This window comes from Petromyzon marinus, unplaced genomic scaffold (assembly GCF_048934315.1).
Source record: "Petromyzon marinus isolate PM22_M1 ecotype Great Lakes invasive population unplaced genomic scaffold, UKy_Petmar_22M1.pri1.0 PM_G_Scaffold_14, whole genome shotgun sequence".
Taxonomy (NCBI): domain Eukaryota; kingdom Metazoa; phylum Chordata; class Hyperoartia; order Petromyzontiformes; family Petromyzontidae; genus Petromyzon; species Petromyzon marinus.
This window is the reverse complement of record NW_027422695.1, coordinates 3,208,851-3,226,387: the sequence shown is the minus strand read 5'-3', so window position 1 is coordinate 3,226,387 and position 17,537 is coordinate 3,208,851. Positions and strand designations below refer to the sequence as shown.

Genomic DNA, 17,537 nt, shown 5'->3' with positions numbered 1-17,537 from the left:
GCAAAATATTCCTGACAAAAGCACCGTACACCAACGCTGTGTGCTAAAAATCCCAGTGGGATGCAATGTCCACGTTGTTGTTGTTGTTGCTGAGTTCAAGGGAGGGAGCAATGGAAAATGAATCTAAATCAACTTAAACTCCAACCCCGCTCTGTGACGTCACTACTCAGCATCACCTCATCGGCGTGAAACGCCAGGGGGAGGTGTCCCTCGCTAGTGACGTTATGTCACCAAGGTATCCACCCCACCCCGTCTACCGCGCCCTTGAGCGTGACGTCACCTCTGCCTGGGTCACTTCCGTTATCTGTTCAAGTACAATCCTTATTTGGGCAAAGCTACGCCCGGTGACTGGCGGCTCATTAACATAATGTATTCGTGAAGGCCGTCGCGAGTTTATTGCGACGGGTTTCAGCACCCACGCCCCATCCCTCCACGTATGGGTCGGGCTCATGAACATAATTTATTTAAATTATGACCGCTCGTTGCAGGAGGGGAGTGTCTTGTACCACGCAAGTGACGTCACCTCCTGCTGCCGCGTGACGTCACGAGGTAACAGGAATCTGCCGCTCCGTGCGTGAACTGAAATCCGAGGTGAGAAATTCTCATCGCGGTTGTGGTGGTGGTTGTGGTGGTGGTTGTTGTTGTTGTTGTTTACCAAGGTAGAGCCTCGCTCTCTCGTAGGGATGTCAATTGAGTAGCAGCGAGCATGGGAATCGATGTCCAGGTTGGAACTTTACAGCGCGGGGCCTTGCCACGCGGGGCCTTGCCTCCTGCCCTCGCCTGATTGCGTTCACTTTAATTATCTCGCTTAGTTGAGCAATCTTTGTAAGAAAGTAATCTACCAGGCTATGCATTTATTGTGTGTTGACCGACTCTCTGTGTTGCATTGCATTACATTTCCAAGTTTTACTCAGTTTGTTTGATTAAGTGAGCTTTTGATTTAAAGCTTTCTTGACTGCAGGGATTCATATTCTTGGTTCTGTCGGTAAAGTCACCACCACGTAGAAGGGAAACAATAAAATAATAAAAATATAAAACAATAAAATTCTCACGACGTTTTGACTGCAACACAAGAAGCAATCATCATCAGGTGTGAAAACCACAGCAAGAACATCATCAGGTGTGAAAACCACAGCAAGAACATTTTCTTGCTGCGGTTCTCACACCTGATGATGATTGCTTCTTGTGTTGCAGTCGAAACGTCGTGAGAATTTTATTGTTTTATATTTTTATTATTTTATTGTTTCCCTTCTACGTGGTGACTTTACCGACAGAACCAAGAATATAAGTGAGCTTTCTCTCTCTGCGTGTCCTCGTGTTATTATTATTTCCTGCAGTCACCAAAGTTCCAAATCTCTCATTGACACAAGGCCGTAATTATAATATATAATAATTATAATATGTTATAATAATTATAATATATATTGGTGGGGGACATATCCCCCCACAATAATCAAATATGCTCAAAATGTCCCCCCAATATATTGCTATAAAAATATTTTTTTAAATAATAATTGCTATGCTATGTTAATAAAAACAACAATTTCGCTAAACCTTGGCCACAAAACCAGGACTTGTCTTCATATAACAATGCGTAGATTTGTGTTTATATGATTGCGTTGTACTTTATGAATCCCTAATCTCTGCCATTACATACTATGAAACAAGAAAAGTTAAAAAAGAAACAACACAGAGCAATGTAATACAATATTATACATTATTGTATCAAATAATACAAATTCCATCCCATGTGTTAGCGAAATTTTTCAATATTTTAGGAAATGTCAGGAAATTAGTTTTAAAATTTAGATTTTTTCTTTCTGGGGGGGGACCCCAGACCCCCTGGTAGATTTGGTCTCCCCCAATCTTGACTCCATGGCTACGGCCTTGTTATTCTGTCTCTCACTGTTCAAATAAACCTACCGTTAACATTATAGACTGATCATTTCTTTGTCAGTGGGCAAACGTACAAAATCAGCTGGGGATCAAATACTTTTTTCCCTCACTGTATGTGTGTATCTCTCTCTGTGTGTCTCTGTGTTATATCTGTCTCTGTCTGTGTGTCTCTCTTTCAAATTGAGCAACCTTTGGAAGAACGTGATCAACCAGGTGGGGTGTTGACTGTTATGTTGGCCGACTCTCTGTGTTGTATTACATTACATTTCTAAGTTAACTAGGTTTGTTTTCTCTTGCATTTGTACCTGATGATGATTGCTTGTGTTGCAATTGAAATGTCGCATGCTATGTGCACACAGCGTTGGTGTACGGTGCTTTTTGTGGAATATTTTGCTGTTTTTCCCTGGATTTTCTGTTTGCACAGTCACACAAAGTCACTTCAAGATGTTTTCTTGTTCATGTTTTAGTTTTTTTTTGTTGCGGTTGCACCCGATTCAAGAGCCGAATGGCTCACAGGGCTATACCAAATAACTGAACTATGACCTATCCCCCCCCTCCCCAAGCCTGTTAGCCACGCCCCATCACCCTCCCCCACACACGTCACCCCCCTCCCCTAGCCTTGTTAGCCACGCCCCATCACCCTCCCCCCCCACACACGTCACTCTCCCCCCCACACCCTCCTCCCCAAGCCTTGTTAGCCACGCCCCATCACCCTCCCCCACACACGTCAGCCCCCTCCCCACCCCCCCAAGGCTGTTAGCCACGCCCTGTCACCCTCCCCCCCACACACACGTCACTCCCCCACCTCACCCCCCCCTCCCCGTGTCTGCTAGCGAGCCACGTGACAGGCAACGAGGAGACAGAGCGAGGCCTCGTGGCGAGGCTCACTGAGGAGGAGGATTTGACGAGGACGACGATGGCGGAGCTGCAGGGATCGTCGTCGTTGTTGGTGCCCGTGGGGCTCTGTGTCGCGTGCTGTGTCGGTCTCGTCGCCTGTGCCGGTGTAGAGACCGACGCCACGGGTACAGCAGCAGCAGCAGGAGCAGCAGCAGGAGCAACAGCAGCAGGAGGAGGTGAGTGATATTTTTGTAATTTATATATTCTCACAATAAGGAAAGGCAGTGTCTATTTGTGTCATCCCTTCACGTGAAGTCCTCGTCACAACAGCAACGTTTTGAGGCATAAGCAATTATAAAATAACATTTAGACTTAAAGCTTTCGTGACTGTGCAAGGATTCATCTTCTCGGTTGTTTCGGTAAAGTCACCACGTAGAAGGGAAACAATAAAATAATAAAACAATAAAACAAAATTCTCGCCTATTATGTTTTTTTATTATTTTATTATTTCCCTTCTACGTGGTGACTTAACCGAAAGAACCAAGTATAATAAAACTCTTACAACATAGGATCACAAAGTGGCGTCACACACAGAGTTACTCGTTAGCTCATCAAGCTGTGTTATGGGTGGGGGAGGGGCGTCAGTGCTTTGATTGGTAATCGATGCTTGCCAGTGCGTTGATTGGTAATCAATGCTCGTCAATGCGTTGATTGGTAATCGATGTGTGTCAATGCGTTGATTGATAATTGATGCTCGTCAGTGCGTTGATTGGTAATCGATGTGTGTCAATGCGTTGATTGATAATCGATGTGTGTCAATGCGTTGATTGGTAATCGATGTGTGTCAATGCGTTGATTGGTAATCGATGTTCGTCAGTGCGTTGATTGGTAATCGATGTGTGTCAGTGCGTTGATTGGTAATCGATGTGTGTCAATGCGTTGATTGGTAATCGATGTGTGTCAATGCGTTGATTGGTAATCGATGTGTGTCAGTGCGTTGATTGGTAATCGATGTTCGTCAATGCATTGATTGGTAATCGATGTGTGTCAATGCGTTGATTGGTAATCGATGTGTGTCAGTGCGTTGATTGGTAATCGATGTGTGTCAGTGCGTTGATTGGTAATCGATGTGTGTCAGTACGTTGATTGGTAATCGATGTGTGTCAATGCGTTGATTGGTAATCGATTTGTGTCAATGCGTTGATTGGTAATCGATGTGTGTCAGTACGTTGATTGGTAATCGATTTGTGTCAATGCGTTGATTGGTAATCGATGTGTGTCAATGTGTTGATTGGTAATCGATGTGTGTCAGTGCGTTGATTGGTAATCGATTTGTGTCAATGCGTTGATTGGTAATCGATGTGTGTCAGTGCGTTGATTGGTAATCGATGTGTGTCAGTGCGTTGATTGGTAATCGATGTGTGTCAGTGCGTTGATTGGTAATCGATGTGTGTCAGTGCGTTGATTGGTAATCGATGTGTGTCAGTGCGTTGATTGGTAATCGATGTGTGTCAGTGCGTTGATTGGTAATCGATGTGTGTCAGTGCGTTGATTGGTAATCGATGTGTGTCAGTACGTTGATTGGTAATCGATGTGTGTCAATGCGTTGATTGGTAATCGATGTGTGTCAATGCGTTGATTGGTAATCGATTTGTGTCAATGCGTTGATTGGTAATCGATGTGTGTCAGTGCGTTGATTGGTAATCGATGTGTGTCAGTACGTTGATTGGTAATCGATGTGTGTCAATGCGTTGATTGGTAATCGATGCTTGTCAATGCGTTGATTGGTAATCGATGTGTGTCAATGCGTTGATTGGTAATCGATGTGTGTCAGTGCGTTGATTGGTAATCGATGTGTGTCAATGCGTTGATTGGTAATCGATGTGTGTCAGTGCGTTGATTGGTAATCGATGTGTGTCAGTGCGTTGATTGGTAATCGATGCTCGTCAATGCGTTGATTGGTAATCGATGTGTGTCAGTGCGTTGATTGGTAATCGATGTGTGTCAGTACGTTGATTGGTAATCGATGTGTGTCAATGCGTTGATTGGTAATCGATGCTTGCCAATGCGTTGATTGGTAATCGATGTGTGTCAGTGCGTTGATTGGTAATCGATGCTTGCCAATGCGTTGATTGGTAATCGATGCTTGTCAATGCGTTGATTGGTAATCGATGCTTGCCAATGCGTTGATTGGTAATCGATGCTTGTCAATGCGTTGATTGGTAATCGATGTGTGTCAATGCGTTGATTGGTAATCGATGTTTGTCAATGCGTTGATTGGTAATCGATGTGTGGCAGTGCGTTGATTGGTAATCGATGTGTGTCAGTACGTTGATTGGTAATCGATGCTCGTCAATGCGTTGATTGGTAATCGATGCTTGCCAATGCGTTGATTGGTAATCGATGTGTGTCAGTGCGTTGATTGGTAATCGATGCTTGCCAATGCGTTGATTGGTAATCGATGCTTGTCAATGCGTTGATTGGTAATCGATGCTTGCCAATGCGTTGATTGGTAATCGATGCTTGTCAATGCATTGATTGGTAATCGATGTGTGTCAATGCGTTGATTGGTAATCGATGTTTGTCAATGCGTTGATTGGTAATCGATGTGTGTCAGTGCGTTGATTGGTAATCGATGCTTGCCAATGCGTTGATTGGTAATCGATGTGTGTCAGTGCGTTGATTGGTAATCGATGCTCGTCAATGCGTTGATTGGTAATCGATGTGTGTCAGTGCGTTGATTGGTAATTGATGTGTGTCAGTACGTTGATTGGTAATCGATGTGTGTCAATGCGTTGATTGGTAATCGATGCTTGCCAATGCGTTGATTGGTAATCGATGTGTGTCAGTGCGTTGATTGGTAATCGATGCTTGCCAATGCGTTGATTGGTAATCGATGCTTGTCAATGCGTTGATTGGTAATCGATGCTTGCCAATGCGTTGATTGGTAATCGATGCTTGTCAATGCGTTGATTGGTAATCGATGTGTGTCAATGCGTTGATTGGTAATCGATGTTTGTCAATGCGTTGATTGGTAATCGATGTGTGTCAGTGCGTTGATTGGTAATCGATGTGTGTCAGTACGTTGATTGGTAATCGATGCTCGTCAATGCGTTGATTGGTAATCGATGCTTGCCAATGCGTTGATTGGTAATCGATGTGTGTCAGTGCGTTGATTGGTAATCGATGCTTGCCAATGCGTTGATTGGTAATCGATGCTTGTCAATGCGTTGATTGGTAATCGATGCTTGCCAATGCGTTGATTGGTAATCGATGCTTGTCAATGCATTGATTGGTAATCGATGTGTGTCAATGCGTTGATTGGTAATCGATGTTTGTCAATGCGTTGATTGGTAATCGATGTGTGTCAGTGCGTTGATTGGTAATCGATGCTTGCCAATGCGTTGATTGGTAATCGATGCTTGTCAATGCGTTGATTGGTAATCGATGTGTGTCAATGCGTTGATTGGTAATCGATGTTTGTCAATGCGTTGATTGGTAATCGATGTGTGTCAATGCGTTGATTGGTAATCGATGTTTGTCAGTGCATTGATTGGTAATCGATGCTCTTCAATGCGTTGATTGGTAATCGATGTTTGTCAGTGCATTGATTGGTAATCGATGCTTGTCAGTGCGTGATTGGTAATCGATGCTTGTCAGTGCGTTGATTGGTAATCGATGCTCGTCAATGCGTTGATTGGTAATCGATGTGTGTCAATGCGTTGATTGGTAATCGATGCTTGTCAATGCGTTGATTGGTAATCGATGTGTGTCAATGCGTTGATTGGTAATCGATGCTTGTCAATGCGTTGATCTGCTTGCGTTGTGATCGAAACGTCGTGATTGTGATTTGTTTTAATATAATTTTATTGTACTTCTACACACGTGACTTTACCGACAAAAACACCACAACGAGTAATTTTATCGCGGTCACGACAGCTTTAATACCTCATTAACAGAAAGAGTTTTGTTTACTCATTTTGTTGTGTTCGTCAGCCCCAGTGTTCTGTTTCGATTTAAAGCTTTCGTGACTGCAAGGATTCATCTTCTTTGGTTCTTTCGGTATAGTCACCACCACGTAGAATGAGAATAAAATAATAAATTGATAAAATAAAATAACACAGTAAAATTCTCACGACGTTTCGGCCACAACACAAGCGGCCTTCATCAGGTGAAGGGACGAGACTGTCTGGAGGACAGCGCTGATGAAGGCCACTTGTGTTGTAGCCGAAACGTCGTGAGAATTTTACTGTGTTATTTTATTTGATCAATTTATTATTTTATTCTCATTCTACGTGGTGACTTTACCAAAAGAACCAAAAAAGAGAGTTTTGTTTCTTCATTTTGTTGTGTTCGTCAGCCCCAGTAAGCCACATCGTGACGCTACAGAACTTTAAACGAACACACCGCACTAACACGTACACAACAAGTACCAGCACTGTGTGTGACACTCATTACTCCTATTGATTCGTCTGTGTGGGGGGATGTGTGTGTGTGTGGTGTGTGGGGGAGGGGATGTGTGTGTGTGGGGGATGTATGTGTGTGTGGTGTGTGTGGGGGGGGATGTGTGTGGGGGGGGAGGGGATGTGTGTGTGGGGGGATGTGTGTGTGTGTGTGGGGGGATTTGTGTGTGTGTGGGGATGTGTGTGTGTATGGGGAGGGGATGTGTGTGTGTGTGTGGGGGGGGATGTGTGTGGGGGGGGAGGGGATGTGTGTGTGTGTGTGGGGAGGGGATGTGTGTGTGTGGGGGGGGATGTGTGTGTGGGGGGGGTGTGTGTGGGGATGTGTGTGTGGGGGGAGGGGATGTGGTGAGTGGGGGGAGGGGATGTGTGTGTGTGGGGGGAGGGGAGAGAGATCCATTGTCATTGTTACAGGATCCAATTATTATTGTGTGGTGACGTGCCCTGTTGATTGTTAATTGTGTCTGTGTAGTTAACTGCAGGGCACGCGGCCTCTGTGGGACTGTTAGAGGGATGTGAATGTCACGGCTACCCTGCCAGCTGAATGTATTTGTGTCATTCACGGTACTTCACAGATAACCGGAAGGTTTTAATGATGATGGCATTTTACTTGGAATTTTCATTGAGCTTTCAAGGAACTTTTTTTCACCACTAATTTATTAACGTCCCTAACGAGAGTTGTTGTTGTCACCACGCCTACGGTGGTGTTAATGTGTTTGTGTTTTCACATCGTTGGAATTGTAAAGCTCCCGCTTTTGCTCTTTTGTTAGGTCGTGGGGAATCCAATGGCGGTGCTAATTGAATGTTCGCAGTCACTAATTCAAGGCGTCTCCTTAACAACAACAACAAAGTTGAGCACCACCCTCCCCCCCAGACCTGCAAGTTAGTCATTGTTAGTCATTGAAGTTAGTCATTGAAGTCATTAAAGTTAGTCATTGACTAGCTTGCAGGTCTGGGGGGGTTCAGCCATTGACTAACTTGAATTTTTCACCCCCTGCGTCATTCTCATTGTTTTCACAAGTTGCGGTGGTTTCTGATGTTTCTCCCAATTACCACGACTCACGGTGACCCCCCCCCCACCCCCCCACTCCGTCACCTCCACCGCAATCCCAACCCGACCCACAGCCCCCTCCGCGCCCCCACAGAACATCACGTGCGTGGCCCTCAACTCCAGCAGCCTGCTGGTCAGCTGGGAGCCGCCACCCGCTCACGGCCAGCAAGACGGCGGCGGCGGCGGCGTCACGGGGTACACGGTGGCCTACAGGGAGCTGCCCAGCCAAGGCGTGGCGCACGCAGCAGACGCAGACGACGGCTCGGGGGATGGGGACGACGACGACGACGAAGAAGAAGGGGACGATGACCAAGGGGATGACGATGACCAAGGGGACCACCAAGGGGACCACCACGGTGACTACGACCAAGGGGACCACCACCAAGGGGACGAGGAAGGGGACGGCTCGGGAAGGCGGCCGAGCCGGGGGGGCGGCTGGCGCCGGACGCCGCGTCAGCCCGCGTACCGGAGGAGCGTGACGCTGCACGGGCTGACCAGGTGGGCCCCCTACGAGGTGACGGTGCGGGCCTACACGGGGGCCAGCCCGGGGCCCTCGTCGCCACCCGTCCAGGCTCGCACGCGCGACGATGGTACGTCAGGGGGGGGGGCGCCGTGTTCCCGGCCGGCCGCACCGTAGCCGTGCCGGCCGCGCCGTAGCCGTGCCGGCCGCGCCGATGCTCCGACGTGGCTCCCGAGTGTTTTCCCTCCTGATCTTGGCGTCTTCGCAGCTAACGGTCGCGTCTGGCCCGAGTCCTTCCCTGTCGGCTTGCTGCACCGCTCCTCTCTCTCGTGTCATGCCAAATGATAATTGACGCGGCTCTGGGATGAACACCCACGCCAACTTGGGCCGTGAAATCATTTTCGTCTCCATCTGGTTAATTTTCCCCGTCTGCATTTTTAGCAGTCGCCCTTTGCTTGAGTGCCCCCCCTTCCCCCCCCCCCGCGTGCCGCCCAAAGTTCCCACCGCGGAGCTCCGCAAGGGGTCGTGGACTGCACGCCCATCAACCATTTTAGTGTCCGTCCCTTGGGGTGCACGGCTGAGACCAGGCCACTTTAGGTTGGAATGGGCTCCTGGGTGTACACCCACCGCCGGAGTGGAAGAATGGCAGGCACATCTTACAGATGACTAGCCGATGGTCATTGTCCAGATCGGCTCCACGGCAGGTTCTGGTCTCAAGGGCACGGGCTCACATCCGCTGTTGCATCCACTACGTAGTCCGGCAGATGGTTCTTGCTTGGACTCGGCATCCATCCGTGATGTTGTGCGGATGCGCCGATGCCGGAACAGCGTGTTGGTAATTACAAGCCCATGGGCTGCACAAAAATCTAGCGGCCTCCTGCCGTTGTTATTGAGCTGATCTGGCCCACGCCTTCCAATCACTCCAGACCAGGTGCCTCGCGCATTGAAGTCGCCCAACGGGATGACTCTATCCCGAGTGGCCACTTTTGCTAGCACCTGTGACAGGAGGTCATAAAAGCCATAGACAGACACAGATACACAAAGACATAGACACAGACAGACACAGAATTGATGAAGACCAAATCCTCCTCCTCACGAACTTCATCCAACAACACCGCTCAGCTATGCAATCTGTCTGTGTTTGTCTGTCTGTGTCTCGCTGTCTGTATCTGTCTCACTTTTTCTCTCTGTTTCCCCGTGTCTCTACGTCTCCCCATTTCTACCCGTGTCTCCCCGTATCTCCCCGTGCCTCCCCAATCTCGTAGCCACCACCACCACTACCACCTCCCGCTCCTCCCCACCCTCGTCCGGGGTGTCTACGGGAGACAAGGCGACGCTCCCCTCCAGCGGCAGTAGCAGCGCCTCCATCAGCTTCCTGTCGGTCATAACGGTGCTGGCGATCCTCCCCTTCCTGATGTGCACCGTGTGGGGCAGAGAGAGCGCCGGCAAGCGTCCCGGTGAGCGGCGGTGGCGTTGCGGTGGCTACGGAGATGTTGACTGCCTCGCTTCGTGCTTGGGAGGTCGTGGGTTGGATCCAGACTCTGACGACGCCTGCTGCTGCCGCTGTTTATTTAAAGTTTGCGGTGTCTCTCATGATCATCATCACAATGGCTGAGATGTTGACGACCTCGCCTGGTACACAGGAGTCCGTGGGTTACATCCCCGCCCCTGACACCTATATATTTGGAGTTTGCGGTGTCTCCCTCATCATCATCATCACGGTGGCTATGAGATGTTAACTACCTCGCCTGGTGCGCAGGAGGTCATGGGTTCTATCCCGACCCTGACACTTCCTGCGTTTACGCGTTCAGAGCCATTTGGCTGCTGCTCTTTATTTGCCACCCGATGACGACGATGATGACGATGACGATGATGACGACGATGACGATGACGACGAGGAAAATGACGATGATGACGACGATGATGACGATGATGACGACGGTGATGATGATGACAATGACGACGATGATGACAACGATGACGATGATGATGACGACGACGATGATGATGTCGTCGACGATGATAACGACGACGATGACGACGACAATAAGCCACTGAGTTCAGCTGTCACTTGTGATAGCCGGCGTAGCTTCTACTAAACAAGTCACGTAGTAGCACAGTGGGGGGCTTACCCGGTAAGATACACAAACAAGGTATTGGTGTTTGTATCTATATACTTGTTATAGATTTGTTAACCGTTGCTCTACTTTGCACGTGCCAACGGCGGCGCATGTGTTTGTGTTCGTGTTCGCGTGTTCCATTTGTCGCAACGTTCCGCGTAGATTTTTCTCGTTCCCCAGCAGACGAGCGAGGAGGAAACGCCCCGAGCCTGGTCCCCGAGAAGGATACCGTCTCTGATTGCAGGTAGCCACCGCCAACACAGCTGCCGCCACCGTGGTGGAACAGAAACAATCTGAATTTTAAGACCTCGTCCCACCCCCCCCCCCACCCCCCCCCCCCCCCCCCCCCCCCCCCCCCCACCCCCCCGGTTGACACCGCCGGATGAAAGCCACTCCCCAAGTGGTCGCCACACCACGCGGGGCGACGCGACACAGCGCTCCGTACGTACACGCTCACGCGCTAGGTACGTACGTATCACTCTCACGCTAGGTTAGTACGTATCATTCTCACGCTAGGTAAGTACGTATCACTCTCACGCTAGGTAAGTACGTATCACTCTCACGCTAGGTTAGTACGTATCACTCTCGCGCTAGGTTAGTACGTATCACTCTCACGCTAGGTTAGTACGTATCACTCTCACGCTAGGTTAGTACGTATCACTCTCACGCTAGGTACGTACGTATCACTCTCACGCTAGGTTAGCACGTATCACTCTCACGCTAGGTTAGCACATATCATTCTCACGCTAGGTTAGTACGTATCACTCTCACGCTAGGTTAGTACGTATCACTCTCACGCTAGGTACGTACGTATCACTCTCACGCTAGGTTAGCACGTATCATTCTCACGCTAGGTAAGTACGTATCACTCTCACGCTAGGTTAGCATGTATCATTCTCACGCTAGGTTAGTACGTATCATTCTCACGCTAGGTTAGTACGTATCACTCTCACGCTAGGTTAGTACGTATCACTCTCACGCTAGGTACGTACGTATCACTCTCACGCTAGGTTAGCACGTATCATTCTCACGCTAGGTAAGTACGTATCACTCTCACGCTAGGTTAGCATGTATCATTCTCACGCTAGGTTAGTACGTATCACTCTCACGCTAGGTACGTACGTATCACTCTCGCGCTAGGTTAGTACGTATCACCCTCACACTAGGTTAGTGCGTATCACTCTCACGCTAGGTTAGTACGTATCACCCTCACGCTAGGTTAGCACGTATCACTCTTACGCTAGGTTAGCACGTATCACTCTCACGCTAGGTTAGCACGTATCACTCTCACGCTAGGTTAGCACGTATCATTCTCACGCTAGGTGCGTACATATCATTCTCACGCTAGGTTAGTACGTATCACTCTCACGCCAGGTTAGTACGTATCACCCTCACACTAGGTTAGTGCGTATCATTCTCACGCTAGGTTAGTACGTATCACTCTTACGCTGGGTTAGTACGTATCACCCTCACGCTAGGTTAGTGCGTATCATTCTCACGCTAGGTTAGTACGTATCACTCTCACGCTAGGTTAGTGCGTATCATTCTCACGCTAGGTTAGTATGTATCATTCTCACGCTAGGTACGTACGTATCACTCTCACGCTAGGTACGTACGTGTCACTCTCACGCTACGTTACTACGTACACGCTCACGCGCTAGGTACGTACGTATCACTCTCACGCTAGGTTAGCACGTATCATTCTCACGCTAGGTAAGTACATATCACTCTCACGCTAGGTTAGTACGTATCACTCTCACGCTAGGTTAGTACGTATCACTCTCACGCGCTAGGTACGTATGTATCACTCTCATGCTAAGTTAGTACGTATCACTCTCACACTAGGATAGTACCTATCACTCTCACACTAGGTTAGTACGTATCACTCTCACGCTAGGTTAGTACGTATCACTCTCACGCGCTAGGTACGTACGTATCACTCTCACGCTAGGTTAGTACGTATCACTCTCACGCTAGGTTAGTACGTATCACTCTCACACTAGGTTAGTACGTATCACTCTCACGCTAGATACGTAAATATCACTCTCACACTAGGTACGTACGTATCACTCTCACGCTAGGTTAGTACGTATCACTCTCACGCTAGGTACGTACGTATCACTCTCACGCTAGGTACGTACGTATCACTCTCACGCTAGGTTTGTACGTATCACCCTCACGCTAGGTGCGTACGTATCATTCTCACGCTAGGTTAGTATGTATCATTCTCACGCGCTAGGTACGTACGTACACACTCACGCGCTAGGTAAGTACGTATCATTCTCACGCTAGGTACGTACGTATCACTCTCACGCTAGGTTAGTACGTATCACTCTCACGCTAGGTTAGTACGTATCACCCTCACCCTAGGTTAGTGCGTATCACCCTCACGCTAAGTTAGTACGTATCATTCTCACGCTAGGTTAGTACGTATCATTCTCACGCTAGGTACGTACGTATCACTCTCACGCTAGGTTAGCATGTATCATTCTCACGCTAGGTTAGTACATATCACTCTCACGCTAGGTACTTACGTATCAGTCTCACGCTAGGTTAGTACGTATCATTCTCACGCTAGGTTAGTACATATCACTCTCACGCTAGGTACGTACGTATCACTCTCACGCTAGGTTAGTACATATCACTCTCACGCTAGGTACGTACGTATCACTCTCACGCTAGGTTAGTACATATCACTCTCACGTTAGGTACGTACGTATCACTCTCACGCTAGGTACATACGTATCACTCTCACGCTAGGTTAGTACTTATCACTCTCACGCTAGGTACGTACGTATCACTCTCACGCTAGGTACATACGTATCACTCTCACGCTAGGTTAGTACTTCTTATCACTCTCACGCTAGGTACGTACGTATCACCCTCGCCTACTTTCTCCGCTCCCTCCAGCGGCTACGGGAGCAACGTGCTGGCCGGTGACGGCGGAGACGGCAGCGACACCGTGGAGATGATGTAGCTGCACGTGGAGGTGGAGGAGGTGGTGGAGGTGGTGGAGGTGGAGGAGGTGGTGGAGGTGGTGGAGGTGTAAGGGGAGGAGGAGGCTGATGGTGACAAGCCCTGCCGATGGTTCTCTCCCGGCCTTCATTGGTGCACTGGCTACTGACACCGAGCCCCCAGCAGCCTAGTGAGGCTGTACGCGGCACGGGGAATCTTTGTGTTTGTGTGTGCAGCGTTTGCAAGTCCGCCACTGGAGTGTGGTATTGTTTTTGTTATTATCCTCACGTTGATTAAAAGTAATTTCCCCCCCCCCCCCCGACTTGATTTTCAAGCTGTAAATCGTGGGGGGGGTGGCGCTCGCATCGTTCCCGGAACGATGCGAGCGTCGACAGAAAAGCGTCGTCCGTTCGACTCGCCCTTCCCCCCCCCCGCGTCGCGGTTCTGTTTGACGTCGCTCCCGTGTCCCAGGGTTGGTTGTGGGTCACGTGGTCTGTCGTGGCCTCCTCCTCTCTCCCTGCCTGCCTGCCCTCAGAGTGAGGGCACTTGGCGGCTGTTTTGTTTGCTGGAGACATTGTAGTGGTGGTGGCGATGGTGATGGTGGTGATAATAAAGGTGCCAGGTTCAACACTCACCTGGGCTGGAACTCCTCTTAGCAGGAGGACACGTGATGTTGTTCGCGACGCCGTTTTGCAAGTCGTGCACGAGACTCGAACAAGAAACTAAACCACGTTTTATTTTTACCGGGTAAGGCCCCCCATTGAGATGCTGCGTAGCTCTCTCAGAACGGCCCTGACCTGGCCATTACAAATTAGAGCTCTACCAGTTAGATTTATCATCATCATCACGTGGACATTTACAGCAGTTGCCAAATACTCAAACTCACGTTTCTCAAATGTGGAAGGGGAAATCCGGAAGGACCTGGAAACAAAATCCACACCCTGGCCTGGGTCCTCGTCCGCGTGTTGGTGACTGCTTCTCCCGAACGTAGATCGTCGATCTTCAGATGACGAGAGTCAACGCAGAGCCCCGGTCCCTGGTGGGGAGCCCGGTTTACCAGCTCCTGGCCCGTGGCTAAGGCCCCGCCCTCGGCCACGACCACCGTCGAGAACGCCTCCTGGGCTTTCTCGACCCTTCCCGTGGGATCTCGCCCCCTGGCACGTGACCTACCCCCTAGCCCAATTCAGAGCGAATCCAAAAAGCTACGATCTGTTGTTTGCTGGCTGAATGCCTCCCTTCAATCGTGGCTACGGTGGCAAAAAGCCACCGAGCTTTTTCTGCCCGTGAGCTGTGATCTTACCGCCCCGTCTGCGTTCATAGGTTATCGCCCCCTTATCGCCGTGCCGCCCTGGCCAAACTCAACAGGACACCTCCACGGTAATATATTGTCCTGAGAGGCGTTACGGTCGTCCTGAAGCCAACTCTACCAGAGCGAGAGAGAGAGAGAGAGGAGGCAGTGTGCGTATAGTTGTGGTGTGCCCCCGAAAGTTCACCGTGACAAGTCAGGGGCCCCGATGCTGATGGGAAGATCGCCAGTTGGGGTAGACACGTGGCTGCGCCTCACCACGCGATTCCCGCGCACGTGACCTCTTGACCCGCACGACCGAATTCCGCATTCCTAAGGCTACGCGAGCACCCCGCACCCTTCCCGTGCGCTTACAAGAACAGAACCCACACCCCCCAGTAGCCCCCCCCCAGCCTTAACAGCGTGTTAGGGCAAATACTAATAGGAGTCCACTGGAGACAGAGCCGGGTTAAGATTGTGTAAGCCCCCTGGGCTACAGGTACTGTGAGGCCCCCTGATAAAAATGTTCAAAAGGAAAACATTTTTATTTAAAGCTTTCGTGACTGCAGTAATTCATATTCTTAGCTCTTTCGGTAAAGTCACGTTGAAGGGAAACAATACATTTTTTTATTGTTTTATATATTTTTTATTATTTTATTGTTTCCCTTCAACGTGACTTTATATATTTATTATTTTATTGTTTCCCTTCAACGTGACTATATATATTATTTTATTGTTTCCCTTCAACGTGACTTTATATATATTTTATTATTTTATTGTTTCCCTTCAACGTGACTTTACCGAAAGAGCTAAGAATAAGGAAAACAAAGTTAAAGAAAAATAAAATGTATATTTTTTGTTACAAGGCTAACGACGAATAAAATTCAGCATGCGCAACTGAAATCACTTTTCACTTCGCCTCTGGAGGCGCTTCAGCTGGACGAGGCCCCTGGGCTGCAGCCCCTGAAGCCCCCCGCCCCCACGCCCGAATCCGGCCCCGATGTTGGATGTTGGTGGATGAGTGAGCGAGTGAGGGAGAGTGTGAGAGAGAGAGGGGAGTGTGAGTGAGGACGAGTGAGTGATGTACGCGCATCGGTTCATCCGGCGGTTGTTTATTTTAGCGTTTCGGCGTTAAATGTGCGATCGGGGCGACAAGCTCGTACGCGCGGAACGTTGCAAATCACGCGGCTGTGGAAACTTTAGCTGACGTGGAAATAAGTCGATAATCCTTCGACGCGCCCGCGCGCACAAAACCAGAGCGCCGCGCAAATTCGAGAATGGTGTTGAAACCGCGTCAACGATTGGGGAAAAACAATAAATCTCGAGGCTCACTCAAACAACAAATATTAAGGAACGCGACCCTAAATAACAAACCGCGGGGCGGCGTGGCGCGCTCGCGAGTCCCGACGTACCGCGGCGACAGTGCCGAAGCAGACGAGCAAAAAAATTCTAGATTTGAAGATTTAGTGACCGCGAGGATCCACACACTCTTTGGTTCTATTCGGTAAAGTCACGCAGGTAAAAACAATAAAAAATCACGACGTTTCGGCCACAACACAAGCGGCCTTCATCAGGTGACTTATTGTCCCGTTGTCTGTTAAAAGCTCTAACAGGTGAAAACCCTCCCCGTAGAGGCTATCAATTCTAGATTTGAAGCTTTCGTGACTGCGAGGATCCACGCTCTTTGGTTCTATTCGGTAAAGTCACGCGGGTAAAAAAATAAAACAAAAATCACGACGTTTCGGCCACAGCACAAGCGGGCGTCAAAGGTCTCGCCACGGAGCCCACGCCACTGGGTGACGGGCCAAGTAGCTCGGGGAACGAGCGGCGAGGGTCGTCGAGCGTTCCGGCAAACTCGTAGCCACCTACCCGGCGGGTAACGGGGGCGGTTCCGTGTACACAACGCGTGTGCACATGGCATCGTGACGTGTACACAACGTGTGCACGTGGCATCATGACGTGTACACAACGTGTGCACGTGGCATCATGACGTGTACACGTGGCGTCGTGACGCGTACACGTGGCGTCGTGATGTGTACACGTGGCGTCGTGACGTGTGCACGTGGCGTCGTGACGTGTGCACGTGGCGTCGTGACGTGTACACAACGCTCACCACGGGAGCTGTGCACTTTGAAATGATCGTCTGACGTTGAAAACTAATTCACTTACAACTGATTTAAAGCTTTCGTGACTGCAGTAAATCATATTCTTAGCTCTTTCGGTAAAGTCACGTTGAAAGGAAACAATAAAATAATAAAATATTAGTGTTTTATATATTTTATTATTTTATTGTTTTCCTTCAACGTGACTTTACTGAAAGAGCTAAGAATATAATATTACTTAGAACTGTTTTTGTCCTTCCCCCCCCCGCTCCCACATCTCCGACTAGCGCACGGTTGGCATCGTGCTCACGCGCACCTACGTGTACGCACCTGGCCGAGTCGGTGGGACGCCCTTCACCAAACACACACAC

General features: G+C 49.1%; 1 protein-coding gene across 10 annotated transcripts; it reads left to right on the top strand.

Annotated features, from left to right (window-relative positions):
- Window positions 1-499: 499 nt before the first annotated feature.
- On the top strand, window positions 500-15,961 carry LOC142910212 (uncharacterized). 10 transcript variants are annotated; one of them, XM_076059912.1, is made up of 7 exons: window positions 500-591; window positions 2,730-2,969; window positions 8,319-8,834; window positions 9,970-10,094; window positions 11,008-11,068; window positions 11,214-11,265; window positions 13,735-15,961. In XM_076059912.1, the coding sequence occupies exons 2-7, from the start codon at window positions 2,813-2,815 to the stop codon at window positions 13,799-13,801; spliced, it is 978 nt and encodes a 325-aa protein (XP_075916027.1). In that variant the 5' UTR covers window positions 500-591; window positions 2,730-2,812; the 3' UTR covers window positions 13,802-15,961. The 10 variants fall into 10 exon arrangements, with proteins under 10 accessions (XP_075916027.1, XP_075916022.1, XP_075916024.1 ...); XM_076059907.1 differs by having other exon boundaries at window positions 9,970-10,161; window positions 10,987-11,068; window positions 13,735-13,838; XM_076059909.1 differs by having other exon boundaries at window positions 501-591; window positions 11,214-11,288.
- The last annotated feature ends 1,576 nt before the right edge of the window (window positions 15,962-17,537 follow it).